This window comes from Mobula birostris, chromosome 11 (genome assembly GCF_030028105.1).
Source record: "Mobula birostris isolate sMobBir1 chromosome 11, sMobBir1.hap1, whole genome shotgun sequence".
Classification (NCBI taxonomy): Eukaryota; Metazoa; Chordata; class Chondrichthyes; order Myliobatiformes; family Myliobatidae; genus Mobula; species Mobula birostris.
In genome coordinates, this window is record NC_092380.1 from 89,657,447 (window position 1) to 89,677,677 (window position 20,231).

The 20,231-nt window shown below is 42.6% G+C and overlaps 1 protein-coding gene across 3 annotated transcripts in view; it reads left to right on the top strand.

Annotated features, from left to right (window-relative positions):
* The window catches only part of lrp4 (low density lipoprotein receptor-related protein 4), a 452,403-nt gene that overhangs the window by 352,136 nt on the left and 80,036 nt on the right, over nucleotides 1-20,231 (top strand). For all 3 annotated transcript variants that reach the window (XM_072272686.1, XM_072272688.1, XM_072272689.1), the window contains exons 11-14: nucleotides 5,720-5,845; nucleotides 6,845-7,075; nucleotides 12,709-12,865; nucleotides 15,691-15,908. In XM_072272686.1, coding sequence (XP_072128787.1) covers nucleotides 5,720-5,845; nucleotides 6,845-7,075; nucleotides 12,709-12,865; nucleotides 15,691-15,908 — 732 coding nt within the window. The remainder of the gene's footprint in view (nucleotides 1-5,719; nucleotides 5,846-6,844; nucleotides 7,076-12,708; nucleotides 12,866-15,690; nucleotides 15,909-20,231) is intronic.

Genomic DNA, 20,231 nt, shown 5'->3' on the forward strand with positions numbered 1-20,231 from the left:
AGTTCCATCTGTTGAAATAAACTGCCCTCCAGTCCCACCCACCACAGAGGCCCCTTGCTCACTTGTGATGTGTGTTACGTACCCTGTAACTGGGTTGCCAAACCAGCAGAAATGGACCACTTAGTTGGAGTCTGGATTACTGGAACTAAGAAAGTTTTATTAAAGAAATAAGCAACACAGTACTCTAATAGTAAGGATATAAATGCAACAGGTTAGCAATGAATAAACACACATGTACACAGAACTAGGATAATAGGATCAATCAAGCTCTATCGCAGTCTGGGGTAAAATGATCAGTCACAAGTGACAGAGTTCAGTTTAGTTCAGTTCGCAGTAATCGCCGTCGTGCCGTTGGGGAGAGGGAGAGAGAGAACGAATGAATATGCAAATCGGATTCCAAACAGACCTTCGATATTCCTCGCGGTTAGCTTTCGGGCGAGCCCTTTGTAATGTCTTCTGAGGTCACCAACTGTGACCCCTCCGTTCCAGATACGATCATTCTTCTGCGGTGAACCCGGCACCCAGGCAAGGGCGGACACACACACCAGGTTCCCGCCGACCTTATCTTTCTACCCTGTGCGTCTATGGCTGGTCCCGCGAACAGACCGCCAAACTCCTACCAACTTGTGGGGGCGCACCACTTCCATGGTCTCGTTACCTCGTGGTGTCATGTGTCTGTTGCCTTAGCGAACCTGTCCCTTTTTATCCCCCTGATGGGGTATCGCCTGTCCATCAAACTTCAAACAGTTCAGGGTTCAAAGCCACCGGTCTCTGACAATACTCGGAACTGTGTCTCCTTTTCCTTAATCCCTCTCGTCTCTCATTAACATTTCTGAATGTTCCCCGATTGTCCTCTTATCAGCATCAATCTTCTGATAATTTGGTCTGTTGTCACACCCCTATCCTTCAAAGGATTTTTACTGGGGTAAAAATTATAGTCATGAATACACTATCAGCTACACACAAATATACGTGTTTATCAGCTATTTGGCTAATACAGAGAATTTTAAGTTGTCAACACCTGACAGACAGTCAGCAATCACATTTTCTGTTCCTTTTATATGTGTTATTTTAATAATCCTCTAAAACCAGGCTCCAATTTAGCAAACTTCATAGTGGCCGAAAACACTAATGAATTGTGATCAGTGTAACTTCTCAGTGGTTTTCGCCCCGGACACAGATAACAAGGGTCGTCCCATACCAACTTAGCATTCTTTGGCAAGGGCTTAGTAAGAGGGTGGGTACTATCCGCAAAGTTGTTTTTTTTTCTGCAAAACTTCCAATAGTACCCCACCATCTCCAAGAACCTTCTCAGGGCTCTCTTGTCTGTTGGGGTGGGGACTTCAGAGATAGCCCGCAGCTTAGCTTGCATCGGAGCCAGCTGCCCCTGTCCTACTGCAAATCCCAGATAAGTGACCTTCACGCGGCCGAACTCACTTTTTGCGAGGTTCACTGTCAGGCTGGCTTCAGACAGCCGTTTAAACAGCTCCTCCCACGTGTTACTCCAGACCACTACATCACCAATATACACTTCTGTGTTCTTTAGCCCGTTTGTCACTGAATTAATCATTCTATAGGGGTGCTGCTCACTAGGCTGACCTGATGTGGCAACAGCTCCACGTCCCAGCTCTTTACATTGCCTCGGGACATCTGGACCTATGTGGGCGTGCCATTTAATTTACTCTCTTAGCGGGTCGCTTTGTTTGGGGATTAAGGGAGAGAACTCATCAGCAAAGTCGGGTCAACACAATAGAGTTCTCCCATCTGGTCAGCACCACACTTATCTTTTCAAAATGGGTTTTCCCCTTATCAGGTGGCACCCTAGCTTCATTAATTTTCATGATATCACCAGCTAGATCTGTTTTCTGATCGTGGTGAGCTTTGTGTTAACTCATGTCTGCAATAGTCAATAACCTCCTTCCTCCTATGCAGCCAGTAAAGCTCTTTCATGATTCCGCTGACTGTTTTCCTCCCCCCAAAATGTCCACCGAGGGGTATCTTGTGGGCCAGGTTAAGAATCTCATCCCCATAAATTTTTGGCACCATCCCCCATTCCTCATCTGCAGGCGCGGTACTTGGTCTCCCTTTCTTCCTTAGCACTCCCTCCTCCACACAATAGCCTACTGGGTTCCCTTTTTAATTCTGCGTCAGAGAGAGCTGTCTCCGCCGAAACTATCAGCTCCTCGTCTCGCTCCTGTGTCTGTACAGAGTCCTTCCTTGCTAATGCTAAATCAGCCTCAACTCCTTCACTTCCTTCTGTTTCACTACACTCCTTCTTTTCACTTTCTACCTCCCCCTGGTACAAGGCTGGTAGAAACGTCTCAGCTAAATTTACTTCGGCAGCCTTTCTGGACACACGCCGAATCATTGCGCAAACGGGATGAACCTGTGAGTCCATAGGTGGGGCCTCAATGCTGGCAGGCTGACTTGTCAATCTCACTGCGGGGTACACCTTCCCGCCAGCGAGGTCATTACCGAGTAAGACTTCAACGCCTTTCATCGGTAGTTCGGGCCTCACCCCGATCGTGACTGGTCCAGAGACCAAGTCGCTTTTTAGGCGTATCTGGTGCAGAGGTACTGCCTCAGTCCCTTTCCCAATGCCTTTTATGACCCTGACTTTCCCAGTCTCGGTCTCTGAACTAAGGTCTAACACACTCTTTAATATCAATGACTGACACGCTCCCGTGTCTCTCCAGATCCGTACTGGAACTGGGTTTAACCCCTCCTTCACCGACACCAATCCGGCCGAGATAAACCTCTCGCGCCCTTCCTGGACTTTGGCAGACCTCTTCTCTCCTAGCAGTTTGCTTACCAGCTCAATACAGCCAGTCTGAACTGCCGCCTTTCCCTTTCCCTTCTCCTTCTTTGGGGCAAAGCACCTGGACGCAAAGTATCCGACTTTTCCACAATTATAACAGATGACCCCAGGAGACTTCCTACCAGACTGCTCCCGGTCTACCTTATCCTTCTCACTAGTCCCTGGCTTACTTTCTGACTTTTCTGGTGGACTATCCCCGCCGTCCCAATTACCCTTCTGGTACCCTGTACTCCGGGCAAACTTCATTTTATGTGTCAACGCGTACTCATTCGCTAACTTAGCAGTTGCGGCTAAAGTGTCTGCCTCTTTCTCATCTAGGTAGGGTCTCATACCTTCAGGGACACAACCTTTAAACTGCTCAATCAGGATCAGCTGTAGCAGTCTGTCATAATCCCCATTTACCCCCTTCGAGGCGCACCAACGCTCACAATATGTCTGCATCTCATGGGCAAACTCTAAATATGTGCGGTCCCACTGCTTCCTCGCATTCCGGAACCTCTGCCGGTATGCCTCCGGGACCAACTCATAAATCCTGAGGATGGCCTCTTTCACCACCTCATACCTTTGGGCATCTTCCGCGGACAAAGCCGAGTAAGCTTGTTGGGCTTTTCCTTTAAGTACACGCTGAAGCAAAACAGCCCACTTATCCCTCGGCCAGTCCTGACTTGCAGCAACTTTTTGGAAATGGAGAAAGTACCAATCCACATCAGTATCATCAAATGGGGGAACCAGCCTAACCTCCTGGGCCGCCCTGAACCCTTCACCTTGGTTTAGCATGGGCCCCTGCTCTGCCCTTATCTTTAACCTCTCCAGCTCGAATTCCCTTTCCCTCTGTTTCTCTTCATGTTCTAGTTGCCGTACCCGGAACTCGTGCTCGAGTCTCAATTTTTCAAGCTGCACCTGTACTGCGTCTCCACCAGGCTTTCTAATAGACATCACCTCCAGCTCCCCTTGGGGAAACACACCTTTAGACATATAATGCTCTATGATAGCTCTGTGTATCTCCTCTCTCCTCATTGTCGACTTCCCCTTAACAAGATTCAACCGTTTGGCCACAGCTGCCAATTCCGATTTCCTGGCATCCTCTAATGCCTCCAAGGTCGGCGCCTTTAGAAATTCCTCAATCTCCATTTCTGCTGTTTGCCTTTTCTTTCTTTCAGGAATTTTATCCCAATCAATTTACCCCGTCCCAAATTTAGCGTTCAAAATCGCGGATGAGAGCCCCACTTATGTTACGTACCCCGTAACTGGGTTGCCAAACCAGCAGAAATGGATCACTTAGTTAGAGTCTGGATTACTGGAACTAAGAAAGTTTTATTAAAGAAATAAGCAACACAGTACTCTAATAGTAAGGATATAAATGCAACAGGTTAGCAATGAATAAACACACATGTACACAGAACTAGGATAATAGGATCAATCAAGCTCTATCGCAGTCTGGGGTAAAATGATCAGTCACAAGTGACAGAGTTCAGTTTAGTTCAGTTCGCAGTAATCACCGTCGTGCCGTTGGGGAGAGGGAGAGAGAACGAATGAATATGCAAATCGGATTCCAAACAAACCTTCGATATTCCTCGCGGTTAGCTTTTGGGCGAGCCCTTTGTAATGTCTTCTGAGGTCACCGACTGTGACCAGTCTGTTCCAGATACGATCGTTCTTCTGCAGTGAACCCGGCACCCAGGCAAGGGCGGATACACACACCAGGTTCCCACCGATGGTACCTTTCTACCCTGTGCGTCTATGGCTGGTCCCGCGAACAGACCTCCAAAACTCCTACCAACTTGTGGGGGCACACCGCTTCCAGGGTCTCGTTACCTCGTGGTGTCGTGTGTCTGTTGCCTTAGCGAACCTGTCCCTTTTTATCCCCCTGATGGGGTATCGCCTGTCCATCAAACTTCAAACAGTTCAGGGTTCAAAGCCACCGGTCTCTGACGATACTTGGAACTGTGTCTCCTTTTCGTTAATCCTGCTCGTCTCTCATTAACATTTCTGAATGTTCCCCCATTGTCCTCTTATCGGCATCAATCTTCTGATAATTTGGTCTGTCGTCACATGTGAAAGGGGCTTCCAGTGAGACTGTGAGGGCTTCGGTGGTGTTGTGGACAACGAAGAACTTGCCTAATGCTGGAGCAGGATGTAGATCAGATCCTACTGACTTGTACGTCTTTGGAGAGTGGAGAGAAACTGCAGTACCCAGAGGAAGCCCACGCAGTCGTGGGGAGGAGCATGCAAGTTCCTTACAGAAAGTAATGGGAATTGAATCTGGGTCCCTCTGGCACTGTAATGCTGTTATGCTGCCATGTCACCCTAAAGTGCAGTTTTAAAGGGAATCTGAGGAGAAAATCTGTTACACAGAGAGTGGTTGTTATCTGGAGCAGCCTGCCAGTGGAGGTACATTTAAAAGGCTTTTTTTGTGGTAATTTTTAAATTCAGAGGTATAGCACAGTGCCAGACCTTCTAGGCCAATGAACCTATGCCCCAATTACATCCATGTGACCAATTAGCCTATGCGTATTTGGAATGTGAGGGGAAACCAGAGGAAACCCATGTGATCATGGAGAGAGCATACAAACTGCTTACAGGCAGTGGTGGGAAATAAACCCGAGTCACTGGTACTGCAATAGTGTTACACTAGCTGCTCACTACTGTGCTGTGGATAGAGTCAAAGGGACCTCAGATGGGCAAAAGGGAATAACGCTGGTATCGACATTGTTTCTCTTGTGTAGAACTCTGCTAATCCATTTCTTCAACAGCCTCAGAGCGGACACTCAGGTGGGAATATTGCACTTACAGTGATATTTAATAAAGAGTGAAGGGGATGCTTTCCAAACCAGTTTCACTTGCCTGAGTCTGCTGGCGTGGCATGGTGTAATAAGAGCATTGTTATGCTGATCTCTGCAGACATCGATGAGTGTGCTGAAGATGGATACTGCAGCCAAGGTTGTACCAATTTAGATGGAGGATTCCAGTGCTGGTGTGTCCAGGGATATGAACTGCGACCTGATAAACGTGGCTGCAAAGCTCTAGGTGCGTATGCTTTTACTCGTTTAGATGATTTATTATTAATAGCTTATAGTAGCCAGTCTTAACAAAAGGAAAACATCTTTTCCAGATTAATTTTCCATATAATTCCCCTTCAACTTCTATATTTGTGCTTTTTACTGCTTGGAGCATTTACTTTGTCATTTATTTATTTATTGAGATAGCGCAGAATAGACCCTTCCTGCCCTTCAAACTGTGCCATCCAGCAATCCCCCCAATTTAATACCAGGCTAATCACGGGACAATTGGCAATGTCCTATTAACCGACCCACCGGTACGTCTTTAGATGGTGATTCTAATCAATGTAATATAACTGAAAGCAGTTAATCATTCCTGGGTTCAAAGGTGGGTTGATTCAAACTGCTCTGTTCACCCCCCCCCCCCCCCGGTGCCTTTGAAACGTTAATGCATAAGAGGAAGGGATACTTGCAACTCAATATTTCCAGCCACTCTGCCATAGAGTAATGTGCTTCCATTCATGGATACCAGCGCACAGGGAGCAGATAACTTGAAGCAAATGGCACCAGATGATGTGGATCCTTCGGAAAAACGTCTCCTAAATGAGTAGACGATATAACTCTGGTGACAGTGAGTTCCATTTCTTCCTGTATAAACAAGTTCCTTTTAAATTCTTTATTGGTAAATAATGTCGGGAAAGTTGGGGTAACAAACAAACAAACACACGCACACACATCTCTGCAGGTCAGACAGTGGAGAGGAAAGTACAATCAACATTTCAGGCCACGACGCTTCATCAAAACCAAATGGTCAGGAGACCTGATGAAGTGGCTCAACCAGAAATATCGACTGTTTATTGCTCTCCATGGATGCTGTCCGACCTGCAAAGTTCCTCCAGCATTTTATGTGTGTTACTCTGGATTCCCAGCATCTGCAGAATCTCTTGTGTTTATGTCATGGGAAAGTTGAAGTTTTATTGACTGCGGCATGATCTTTAACTTGCCTGAATGTCATTATTCTCTAAAGGACCAGAACCGGTGCTGCTGTTTGCAAATCGGATTGATATCCGTCAGGTGCTACCCCGCCGATCAGAATACACCCTCCTTCTTAACAACCTGGAGAATGCCATTGCTCTAGACTTCCATCACAGCAAAGAGCTGGTGTTCTGGTCCGATGTGACCTTGGACCGGATTATGAAAGCAAACCTGAATGGAAGTAACGTTGAGGAAGTTGTGTCAACCGGTCTCGAGAGTCCAGGTATGTGAAACATAATGGAGTAAAAAAAAAATTAGTTCAAATATTACAACTAAGATATTACTAATCATTGTATATATTGTTTGTGTTCATTAAAATGGCTTCTGACATGAATGACTATTTTTAATGATGGTAAGAATTGGGAGCAGAAGTTGGACATTTCAACAGATCGTGATTGACCTTCTACCTCAGCTCCATTTGCCTGTACTATCTCCCAATCACTTAATTCCTTTAATATCCAGGGAACATCTGATCTCTGTTTTGAATGAACTCAATTACTGGGCATCTGTACCTTTCTGGGATTGAGAGTACCTAGGAGTCATCACACTTTGAGTGAAGAAATTTCTCCTTATCTCAGCCCTAAAGTATTCATCCCTTATTCTGAGAGTGTGATCACTGGTTCTGGACTCCTCAGTCCAGGAGAACATGCAGGCAGTAAGGTTCCATGAGAATGAAGCTCATTCTTCTTAACTCTGAAGAATAAACCAGTTAACTGCGTCTTTCCTTAGACAGCAAACCTGCTATTCCAGGAGCCATTCTCCTGAATCTTTCTTGCACTCCCTCGAGGGCAAGTGTATTCCGTCAGTGTGATTACTTCAGCGTGACAACTTTAAGGAGAGTGGGCAAGGCATTATGGGAAGAGGTGAAGTCCTCCATCCCTATCCCTGTTTATTTATTTTTATTTAGAGATAACATCAACAGGCCCTTCTGGCCCAATGAGCCCATTCTACCCTATTGTACCCATGTGACTGACTAACCTACTAAACCACACATCTTGTACGGAATGAGGGAAAGAGCTCATGTGGTCACAGGAAGAACATACAAGTTCCTTACCGACAGCGGCATGAATTGAACCTGGGTCGCTGGCGCTGTAAAGTGTTCTGCTAACCACGATGCCACCATGCCAGCCCAACACTACTGTGTGCCTCTTAGCCCGCCCTCCTCGCACACCCCCCAAATGGTCATCCACATAAAACAATAACTTGAGTTTTTAGGTGTGGATGCTTGCACTGTCTGCATAATATCAAGGATGCACATATGTGTATCTCTAAAAGTCAGGAAAGTTTAAATTTCTGCATATCCCCCTTATCATCTTGTTGGAGACGTACAGTGATACTGCACACAATCCCTGTTGTATCGAGTAAGTCAGCAAAGGGCCTAAATAATGCCAGTTGATTTGCTTCCCCAACACGCAAGACAAAAAGAAATGAATTACAGCAATGAAACACTATAAAGATAAATGCAGCTGGTTGTAAAAAATAAGATAAGTGATAACAAAGGAATAGATTGGTGCCGAGTTAGTGTAGAACAATTCTCAGCCATCAGTTCAGAGGCCTGATTCTATTCCATTTCAGCTGCCACGGTAGGTGGAAACTGATTGGCTTTTTTTCCCCTTTCCTTCAAATGCTCTATCTGAGTCATGTGTGCTGCAGGTGCTTGGCAGAGAGCTGTGTTCAGAGAGTGCGATTTCCACTTGAGAAAAAATTAACGGTTCATGTCATGAGAGCCACTTATTCAAGTTAAAGTGGGTGAAAAATAGCAGCAAAATAATCTTTATGATACTGGACTAATTCCATCTTTGAATTGATAAAAGGAGGGGAGAACACTCTGTCAAATAATTAATTACTTTAAAAAATTGTCATTCTAAAACAGCATTGAACACTGCAGCACAATACAGGTTCTTTGGCCCACACTGTTGTGCCGGACTTTTAACCTACTCTAAGATCAATCTAACCCTTCCCTCCTACATTGCCCTCTATTTTTCTATACAGGCCTATCTAAGAGTTTCTTAAGCATCTCTACCACTACACTCTGTGTGTATATATATAAAAAACTATATCACTGTGATTACCTCAGCATGACAGCTTTAAGGAGTATGGGCAAGGCATGATGGGAAGAGGTAACGGCCTCTGTCCCCATCCCTATTTGTTTATTTTTATTTAGAGCCAAATACAGTTCAAGTCTAATTGTCATTCAAGCATACACATAAATACAGCCAAACAAAACATGTTCCTCTGGGGCCAAGATGCGAAACACAATGCATACAATCACAAACAGCACATCTAGTTACAACAGAACATACAGTCACAAAATAATATTAGCACAAGTCAGTGAGTGGCCTGGACTGAAGATTGTTGGTGCATGAGATGTTGTCCTGGGCAACACCATGCACAAAGTATAGGCATTTATTAGTACTTAATTCTATTATTCTTTGTACTTTAGGAGGCTCCTGCCCTTTTCAAATAACATTGTTTCAAGAACTTGAAGGATATTGAACTATCATTGCTTAATGGGTCAGATTTTCCAGAAAGATTACTGTATGCAGTAATATTATGCATTACATTAGAAATGAGTCATCAGGTCTAGATGTGCAATGACAATTAAATTGAAACCTCTTATGAGCATAATTATTCATACTCTGCACTATGCGGAACATCGAACATAGAACGTAGAAAATCTACAGCACATTACAGGCCCTTCGGCCCACAATGTTGTGCCGACCATATAACCTACTCTAGACGTTGCCTAGGATTTCCCTACTGCAAAGATCTCTATTTTTCTAAGCTCCATATACCTAAGAGTCTCTTAAAAGACCCCATTGTATCTGCCTCTACCACCTTCACTGGCAGTGCATTCCACGCACCCACCACTCTCTGTGTGTGAAAAACTTACCTCTGACATCCCCCCTTGTACTTACTTCCAAGGCCCTTAAAACTATGCCCCCTTGTGTTAGCCATTTCAGCCCTGGGAAAAAGTCTCCAGCTAGCCACACAATCAATGCCTTGTATCATCATATACGCACCTATCAGGTCACCTCTCATCCTCCGTCACTCCAAGGAGAAAAGGCCAAGCTCACTCAACCTATTCTCAGATTCTCCAATCCAGGCAACATCCTTGTAAATCTCCTCTGCACTCTGCCTGTAGTATCCACATCCTTCCTGCAGTGAGGTGACCAGAAGTTAATGCAGTACTCCAAGTGGGGTCTAACTAAGATCTTATATAGCTGTAGCATTATCTCATGGCTCTTGAACTCAATCCCACATTTGATGAAGTTCAACACACCATGCTCCTTCTTAACAACACTGTCAACCTGCCCAGCAGCTATGGACGTGGACCCCAAAATCTCGCTGACCCTCCATGCTGCCAAGTGATTTACCATTAATATTGTGTCTTCAAATGTGACCTATCGAAATAAACCACTTCACACTTATCTGGGTTGAACTCCGTCTGCCACATCTCAGCCCAGTTCTCTGTCCTATCAATGTCCCGCTGTAACCTCTGACAACCCTCCAGACTATCCACAACACCCCCAACTTTTGTACCATCAGCAAACTTACTAACCCACCCTTCTGCTTCCTCATCCAGGTCATTTATAAAAATCACAAAGAGGAGGGGATCAGATCCCTGTGGAACACCACTGGTCACCGTCCTCTGTGCAGAATAGGAACCATCCACAACCACCCTTTGCCTTCTGTGGACAAGCCAATTCTGGTTCCACAAAGCAAGGTCTTCTTGGATCCCATGCCTCCTTACTTTCTGAATGAGTCTCGCATGGGGAACCTTATCAAATAACCATATAACAATTACAGCACTGAAACAGGCCATCTCGACACTTCTAGTCCGTGCCGAACTCTTACTCTCACCTAGTCCCACCGACCTGCACTCAGCCCATAACCCTCCATTCCTTTCCTGTCCATATAGCTGTCCAATTTAACTTTAAACGACAACATCGAACCTGCCTCAACCACTTCTGCTGGAAGCTCGTTCTACACAGCTACCCCTCTCTAAGTGAAGTTCCCCCTCATGTTACCCCTAAACTTTTGCCTCCTAACTCTCAACTCATGGCCTCCTGTTTGAATCTCCCCTACTCTCATTGGAAAAAGCCTATCCACATCAACTCTATCTATCCCCCTCATAATTTTAAATACCTCTATCAAGTCCCCCCTCAACCTTCTACGCTCCAAAGATTAAAGACCCATCTTGTTCAACCTTTCTCTGTAACTTAGGTGATGAAACCCAGGTAACATTCTAGTAAATCTTCTCTGTACTCTCTCTATTTTGTTGACATCTTTCCTATAATTCGGTGACCAGAACTGTACACAGTACTCCAAGCTAGTCCATCTAGTCTATACCGAACTATTATTCTGCATAGTCCAATCTGCACCTGCGTCATAGCCTCCATATTCCTCCTAGCCGTGTACTTATCAAAATTCCTCTTAAATGTTGAAATCGAACCCGCATCCACAACTACCACTGGCAGTTCATTCCACACTCTCACCTCCCTCTGAGTGAAGAAGATTTCCCCCTCATGTTCGTCCTAAACATTTCACCTTTCGCCCTTAACCCATGACCTCTAGTTCTAGTCTCACCCAACCTCAGTGGAAAAAGCTTGCTTGCACTTACCCTATCCATTCACTTTATAATCTTGTATACCTCTATCAAATCTCTTCTTGTTCTCTTGTTTTTTTTTCGCTGCTGCCATCAGGTAGACAATACAGGTGCCTCAGCACTCTGACCACCACGTTCAAGAATGTTACGATGCTCAGCCATCAGGCTCCTGAACCAAAGGGGATAGCTACACTCATTTAAGGAAGTACGGTATTTTGAATAAAAAGTTAAACCAAAGCAACACTTGCTATTTCAGGTGAATGTTGGGGTCCAATGGGAATATTTTGAAGCAGATTCATTTAGCCAATATTTATTCCTCACTGAACATTTTATTGGGTCCGTTTGTGCTGCCTTTTGCAGATTATTCTGAGCAGAACTAGACATCTTGGGCAATTAAATAGCAATGCGTCCCAAACTTCAGTGCTTATACAGGTTGACCTTCACTAATCCAGCACCATTGGGACCTGAGGAGTGCCAGATTAGTGAAAATGCCGAATTACAGAAGGATCACATTAAGCATAATGTGCCAGATTATCGAAGGAACCGGATTACAGGTAGTCGGATTAGTGAAGGTTGACCTGTATTGTTAAATGCAGAAGTCTCAGATGTAATGACAAATTTGGGAAGTGGAATCTATCAGTCCACTCTACTGGTAGTGGATCCCAGAGGCAGGAAATCGCCTCTTATCCTGCACCGTCTCAAAGCCAGTTTGTTTCAGTGTGGAATATGTCAGGTGTTTATGTGTGGTTCTGTTAAGATAATGATTCAAATCTGCCGAAATCATTGACCCTTAAGGCTCAGGAGGTAGGGTGTAGTTTCCGAAAGCATGTGGTCATTTTCTAATTTCTAACTTTGAACTTTATTTATATTTTTGTTGATATTACTGACAAATTCAGTAAAGGCATTTGTAGAAAATTGTAATTGTGTTTATTCCGATCTATATCTTTAATATTTTGGAGACGGTAATGTTTATTTTCAATTAGGTCTGGTAAAGGAAATGGCAACAATAATTATAAAACTTTGGAACTGCTCAGACAAAGGCAACTTTTATCATTCATCATGTTCTATCATTTGCTTTTTACTGACTTTAACGGGATAATTAGTTGAACAGTGGGGAATTGTTACTGAAAAGTCTGTTGCTTCCATTGGTAGTTAAAAAGAGTTTTTTGATCTGATTCTTGAATTGAAGGTAGAGCAGCATACTGAAAGCAATTTTAAAATATCTCCAAATTTTTAAACCAATACAGGTGGTCTTGCCATCGACTGGATCCACAACAAGTTATACTGGACAGATTCTGGGACATCGCGAATTGAGGTCTCAAATCTTGATGGAACACAGCGAAAAGTACTTTTGTGGCAAAACTTAGAGAAACCTCGTGCTGTAGCACTTCATCCTATAGAAGGGTAGGATAATGAATTCAGTATGAATCAATTTCAGTCTCTTGTCGAAATAATACATTTTTCACTTGTGATTGATTCCAATGAGTGATATATTACAAGTAAAATCGTAACCTCTGCATTTAATTATCTCTGCAATTATCAACAGAGTCTAATCTTAAACTCCAGACAAATTTTAATTCTTCAAATGACTCATGCTTTTTGTAACATACTACAGTCCCACAGGTCATTTTGACAGCATACACCCTGTCCCTAGTGCTGACTAAATGCTTTACTTCATACACAGTAAATTAAAATCACTATTTAATGTTGTACTGCTTCCAATGTGCCAACGTTCCTGTCAGATCCGCAAATGTGGCTTATAAAAAGAAATCTCTGATCTTTAAATCTGTTTGCCTTGGATAGTTTCTCAACTTAGTCTGCCTCATTATCTCAGTTCCTTCGACTTCATTTCATTTCTTTCTCTTGCCTTGGTTATTTCAACTGCCTCTATTACTGACCACATATTGTCGGACTATTTTTAAATAGCCCTAAATAGACATTGTGACTTGTCTGTGGTGATGGTTTGTATCCTGCCTGGGACGCTTTGAGGTCATTCTTTTGATGGGGCTTTTCTCATTAATTCCAGTTCAGCCATTGATTAAGTGGCCTCAAGTGAACCAACAGATCCGAACCAATCTCCAAGGATAGCCACTCTCTTGTTCTAATTTGTGAATGTCGCAAATACGTTCTCCACTGTCTGTAATTTGAAGTCCTCTAACTAGATGTTGGAATTGCACTGTAAAATGTTCTCCCGTGAGCATATGCAGTCCTCTGCTACCTTAGCTCTAGTATTTTAAGTATATTTGTATCTCTCAACAGTGAAGAGAAATTTCTCATCGATCTGTAAACATTAGTGAGTTTTACCATCACAATGCTATTTCAGATTCTTGACAATAGTTAACATTTAAAATTGTTCATTATGTCTTGCTTGGTGTCAGCTGCACAAATGCAGTTGCTTTCAGAATGGTTTAAATAATTGGGGAGGGGGTGCGATCTTAACTTTCACAAAATCACAACTGGCGCAGTTAATTAATATTGCGTAGGAAGTGTGCTTATAGAGAGACTGTGGGGATTTTGTTTGGTTTTGCTCGCAAAGCGGATTAACTTGGAATAGATTCTTAAATGATCTCCCTCGTTTTTCAATTCTTTTGATTTGTACTCCTAGCTTCACTAACATCATTTTGATTTCTAATACATATTTTTATACCTTCTCAAAATCAATTGTTGCCTGGTCTCTTTGGAATGAGTAGAGAAGTACTTACACAGGAATGGAGCAGTATATCCTTGTATCAGTGGGATAGTATAGCAAAGAATATATTTTCGGAAGTATGTCATGCAAACTGAGCAACTGCAGCTACTCATTATATTTTATGATGATGTTATTGGCTAAACTCTACAAAGCAAGATCAATTAATCATTCCCACTGTGGTTCAGTTGGGAACTGTTATTCTCTGTAAGGCACCTTTTTAAAAAAAACAAATTGTGTAATGTTTTCTTAACTACTTCAATTAAGTTTCACATGACATTTAGCAAGTTGTGTGTTATTACAACACACACAAAATGCTGGAGGAACTCAGCAGGCCAGGCAGCATCTGTGGAAAAGAGTAGAGTCGATGTTTCGGGCCGAGGCTCTTCAGCAGGACCGGAGATGAGTTAGTTAGGAGGTGGGGGGGAGGGGAGGAAGCAACATAAACTGATTGGTGAAACTGGGAGGGAGGGTGAAGTAAAGAGCTGGGATGTTAATTGGTGAAAGAGATTACAGGGCTGGAGAAGGGAGGCAGAAGACCATGAAAGAACGAGAAAGGGGGAGAAGCACCAGAGGGAGGCAACGGGCATCACAACAGTAAAGCAGGCTATGGATGGACATATCAGAATGGGAAGGGGAAGTCGGAATTAAAATGTGGCCACTGGGAGATCATGCTTTTTATGGCAGACAGAGTGTAGGTGCTCAGCAAAGCAGTCTCCTAATCTATATCAGGTCTCACTGATATACAAGAGGCCACGCTGGGAGCACCAGATACAATAGATAACCCCAACAGACTTGCAGGTGAAGCGTCACCTCACCTGGAAAGATTGTTTGGGGCCTGAATGGTAGTGAGGGAGGAGGTATAGCACTTGTGCTACTTGCCAGAGGTGTGATGAATCCAGTTTAGCAAAAAGAAAGACCAACGCCTAATGCACAGAGAAAGTGTGTGTGTGGGGGGGGGGATGGTAGAAGCATGGGACAGTATTCCAAACTAAATTGAGTCCTTAGATCCGATCACTGGAGCAGACCTAAGGCCTTGGTCTCAGTTCATCATATTAGCTGAGTAAATCAGCGCAAAGCTCACAGACTTGCTACAAAGGATGATTTTATCAATCCGATATTAAGCAGTCATTTCAGGATGTCATGATAAAATAGCCACTCATCTTAATCAGTACAAAGCCTAAAGTGCTAAGCTAAAATAGTCCCATATTTCATGCAGAGGGATTAGATATCCTGACTCTGATTTCATGTTCAGGTTGTATTTTCATTGAAACAAGTGATATGTATGACCTAACACAGTTTAAATTCGGTAACTGATCATCTCCCAATCTCTGGGTGTGCCAGCATTATATATTCCCGATGGCAATGTTCATCTTCCTTTAAATAGCAGCATAATGACTTATCATTTAGCGTATGGTTTCAATGATCTCGATATTTTCTTTTTTTCTGTTTTTAGAAAATAGTGTGTAAGGATTAATTTCCTTTAAACAAAAGTGATCTATTCTTCACTCAGTTGTATTGGTGCTTCTTTTGCGATTTTCAGAACCATATATTGGACAGACTGGGGCAACACTCCTCGGATAGAATATGCTGCCATGGATGGATCCAACCGGAAAATCATTGCAGACACCCATCTGTTCTGGCCCAATGGACTCACCATTGACTATGCAGGTCAAAAAATGTACTGGGTAGATGCCAAGCATCATGTGATTGAACGTGCAGATCTTGATGGTCAGAACAGGAAAGCAGTGATCAGCCAAGGTGCGTACATTATCTGTTTCAATGGAACGGTGATTTATTATAGAGAATCAAGGCAAATGATGTTGGCATTACTTTACATTCTTATATCTTGTGTCAATTTTCATATCTACATAATTATAGCTAAATTCATTTGCTGAGTGTAGTTATTTCTAATAAATAAGGAAAAAATCTATTCTCAGAAGAAAATATCTATTTGCATTTTGCTAGAATGAAGATAGATTGGTACAGTGTTGTGTCACACTATACTGAAGATGACGCTGGCCGTTACATAATAGAAAGTGCATATTCACTTAAAAGTCGGTTTGTTTTCCAATGCCTAGATTATCAATGGTTTGGTAAAGAAATTCGTTGAAAATTGCAACGGTACAATGACTTGAATTTTTTTGAAAAGGTTTATCAATAGAAGAGGGGGAAAAAAGCAAATAGAACAAATTAGGGAAGGAGCATTAATGCTGTGGCTGGCACTTCCATTCCATGCATGAGGTAGCAGCCAAAGTAAGAAGCACATCTCAGGGAGAGGAAGCAATCAGTTCATTGCTCATCACCACTGGTAACCTGCACACTGCCCTGCCTCTCTACTTAGTGGTGTTTCCACTGCTGTTATTAATTTTAGAACAATCTTGTTTTTCAATTTATCCTTTAGTAATGTGCTTCTGGAATCTCTTTGAAGGTGGTTATCCCCACTAAAAAGCTTTCACTTACATTTGCGTAGTTTTAGAAGGTATAACAATTGATCGGACAATATTTATTCAAGTCAACTGTTTAATAGTAGAGTGAGATATTTTAATGCATGGAGCTATTTATGACCTGCTTGAGTGTTTCTGTAGCTATGTGATACGCAGCTTCTCAAAGCCTTCAGGTTTCCTTCCTCTGGCTTGTTTTACATTGTAATTTTAACTTGGCTCGTAGATAACAACACTGGCGTAGACTTTATCTTGCTCAGTAGCATACAACATGTTGGTGTGATAATATAACCTGTTTGGTGCTATCAACCAGCAGTGAATTTCTGAGTAATTGCTTTTGTCCTCTTTCTTTGTGCTTCTGATTTATTAAAAGGTTATTATTTTTCAGCTAATATGTTCTGAGGTCATTGATTATGCAATTTTCCATGCCTCAGAGGATTGTTTCTTGGAAGTGAATTTTGGTTTGCTCAGGAATGATTTTGGAATGTATTTTCCTGCTTTTTTGTTTGCTCTTGTAGATAAATAGGCAGGTTGTTCTACACATCTGACAGTAATGACGAAGGGTCTCGGCCCGAAACGTCGACTGTACCTCTTCCTAGAGTTGCTGCCTGGCCTGCTGTGTTCACCAGCAACTTTGATGTGTGTTGCTTGAATTTTCAGCATCTGCAGAATTCCTCTGACAGTAATGTATGTTTTGTACATACACAAAAAATACAGTTTTGTATTTTTTTGATTTGTTTTATAATTAAGCTTCATTTCAGTTGTTTCTGCCAGGCATATTTATTGGATTATTTATTCACAACCATAAGGGCAGTATAGTTGCTTATATACTTACCAATATGACAGTTTAACTACTTGATAAACTGAACTAATGTGCACTTTTAAAACTATGTATAGTTTCTGCAGTATATAATCAAAAGTGCTGGGCATCCAAAAAAATCAGGAAGTCTAATAAGTTAGAAAATTAATTGTTGAAGATTTGGCAGTCGGTTTGAAAATTATTTTTATTACTGCGTGGTTGCAGTGTGATCTTCACTGGAAATAAATGCAAGAGAATTGTTCTCAGCGGAGAATTGTTCAAAGCAATTCAAGCTGGATCAGTTGGCTGTTGAGGTGTTTGCTTCAGCTCTTCTTATTGAGTTTAATCAGTGATATTATAGGACAGAAAGAGCTCAATTAACCAATAGTATCTAAATTATTGCTGGCTCTTCTTCTGGACTTATCAACTCCAATCCCATTTTTCTGCGCTTGGTTCATTTTCTTATATATTTCAGCTGTTATTAATGAGTGAATTCAGTGTTAACCCTTGTTCATGGTAAAAACTCAAATCGTTTTTTTCTAAGCTCCCTCACATTCTCGTTGTAATCTTGTCTAAGCCTTCCTACTGTAGAGTCGTACTGCATGAAAACGGGCCCCTTGGCCCAACTTGTCCCTATCGACTGTGCTGCCCAGTGAGCTAGTCCCATCTGCCTGCACTTGGCCCACAGTTCTCTAATTCTAAACCACTCCTCTCTGTGTCCTCATCCAGATGGCTTTTAAATGCTGTTGCCATGCCTGACTTAACCACTACTTAGAACACTAATAATCAAAAGTTATAATAAGTAGCGAGACTTCCCCAAGTGTGGTCATAAGGCAGAACAGGATTATTAAAGTCTAGTTGTTACTGGATTGCCCAACACTGGCTATTCTTTAGAGCAACTTGCACTAGTTTATCCCTGATTGCTCCAAAAAGGAAATTGTATGAGGAATGACATCTATTAGTTATCTTGAAATGTGCAGAAATTGCAGCAGATGTGGTGATTTGTGACCAGGTGTGCCTGGTGTAATATCCGGGGTGAGGATCCAAGCGACACGCACAAAATGCTGGAAGAACTCAGCAGGCCAGGCAGCATGGAAAAGAGTACAGTCAGCATTTCAGGCAGGACTGGTTTCCACAGACGTTGTACTCGAATTGGTTTCAATCCCATTGCATCCAGGAACAATATTGATTTTCAGATGTGATGCACTTTTTTAAAAAAAAAGGTGCACAGCTGATGTCTGGGCTGTAGTGGTCATCAAGATTACTCAGTCATTATCTGTGATGTTTATGATGCAAGGCAGCCCCTTCAACAATCAGAGTGAAGTGCAATGTTCTGATCTCAAAAGCTTCTGAGAATGCAGCACTCCCTACAATGGGCAATGCTTGAGGTGAGTGACATAGTCTAGGAAGATGGCTAAGTGCATGAACGGGAAAGGAAGATATTTTATTGGACAAGATGGTCCAAGGCTGATGGAGGCTCATGTTATATAAAAACTGGTGAAGACCTATTGGCACAAATGCTGATTTATGTACATACCATACATTTCTGTGTAATCCTGGCTTCACTGTACTGTGTGCAACTCTATCTTTGATGAGTTGAAATCTCCAGATTTTAAAATGTTTCCATATTCTGTTGCTCTCCAGGCCTATTCTGTAGCATCTCCAGGCTGTTAATGTGCAGTGTAGCTACCAGTGATGATTTTTTAAATTTACCGATTACAAATGATTTTACATTAACTGTCAATTCACAATGCAGCCTAATGATGCTCTGCTGAGTACCTCTGATATGCATCTTCTGCCCCTTCAATATTTGCACAGATACCACTTAGTCATTAACAATTGACCAGTATCTGTAGATTATTTTAATAAAGAGGAGAAGGTCCTATAATAAAATACTACAGCAAGCTATTTGTAAAATCTGTTGGTCCATTTTTTATGGGTTTTTTTGCTACTTTAAACAGTCCATTGTATTGCATTTAGTAGATTTGAAGAAACTTGATTCATTGACTCAAAAGTCAGTTTTTTTTTGCAAGTCCAACATTTAAGATCATTACCCATTTGGCCCACTGAGACTGCTTTGCGGTTTCATGATGGCTGATTTATTATCCTTCTCAACCCCATTCTCTTGCCTTCTCTCCATAACCTTTGACACCCTTACTAATCAACCTTAGCTTTAAATATACCCAATGACTTGGCCTCCAAAGCTGTCTATGGCAATGAATTCCACAGATTCACCACTCTCTGGCTAAAGAATTGCTCCTCGTTACTATTTTAAATTCTGAGGCTGTGCCCTCTGGTCCGAGACTCCCCCGCTGTAGGAAACATCCTCTCCATGTCCACTCTACCCAGGCCTTACAGTATATGGATAAGTTTCATTTAATGAAGATAGATAGATAGATATACTTTATTGATCCCGAGGGAAATTGGGTTTCGTTACAGCCGCACCAACCAAGAACAATCACCATAATGGCCAAAGTGAAGGAGCCCAGAACCGGGGCCATTTTCAATCTAAAGCAAACAAGATTTGCTCATTTCTGATTTGAATTTTGGGTTCTATGAATGTGGATTAGAAATATCAGACTGCCACTTCTTTTCACCTGCCTATTACTTTCCCCAGGGTCCCTTCCTCCTTCCCTTTCTCCTGTTGTCCACTCTCCTCTCCTATCAGATTCCTTCTTCTCCAACGTTTGACCTTTCCCACTCACTTGGCTTCACTCATCTTCCAGCTAGCATCCTTCCTCTCCCCCCGCCTTTTTATCCCGGCATCTTCCCCCTTCCTTCTCAATCCCAAAGAAGGGTCTCAGCCCAGAATGTCAACTGTACTCTTTTCCATAGATGCTG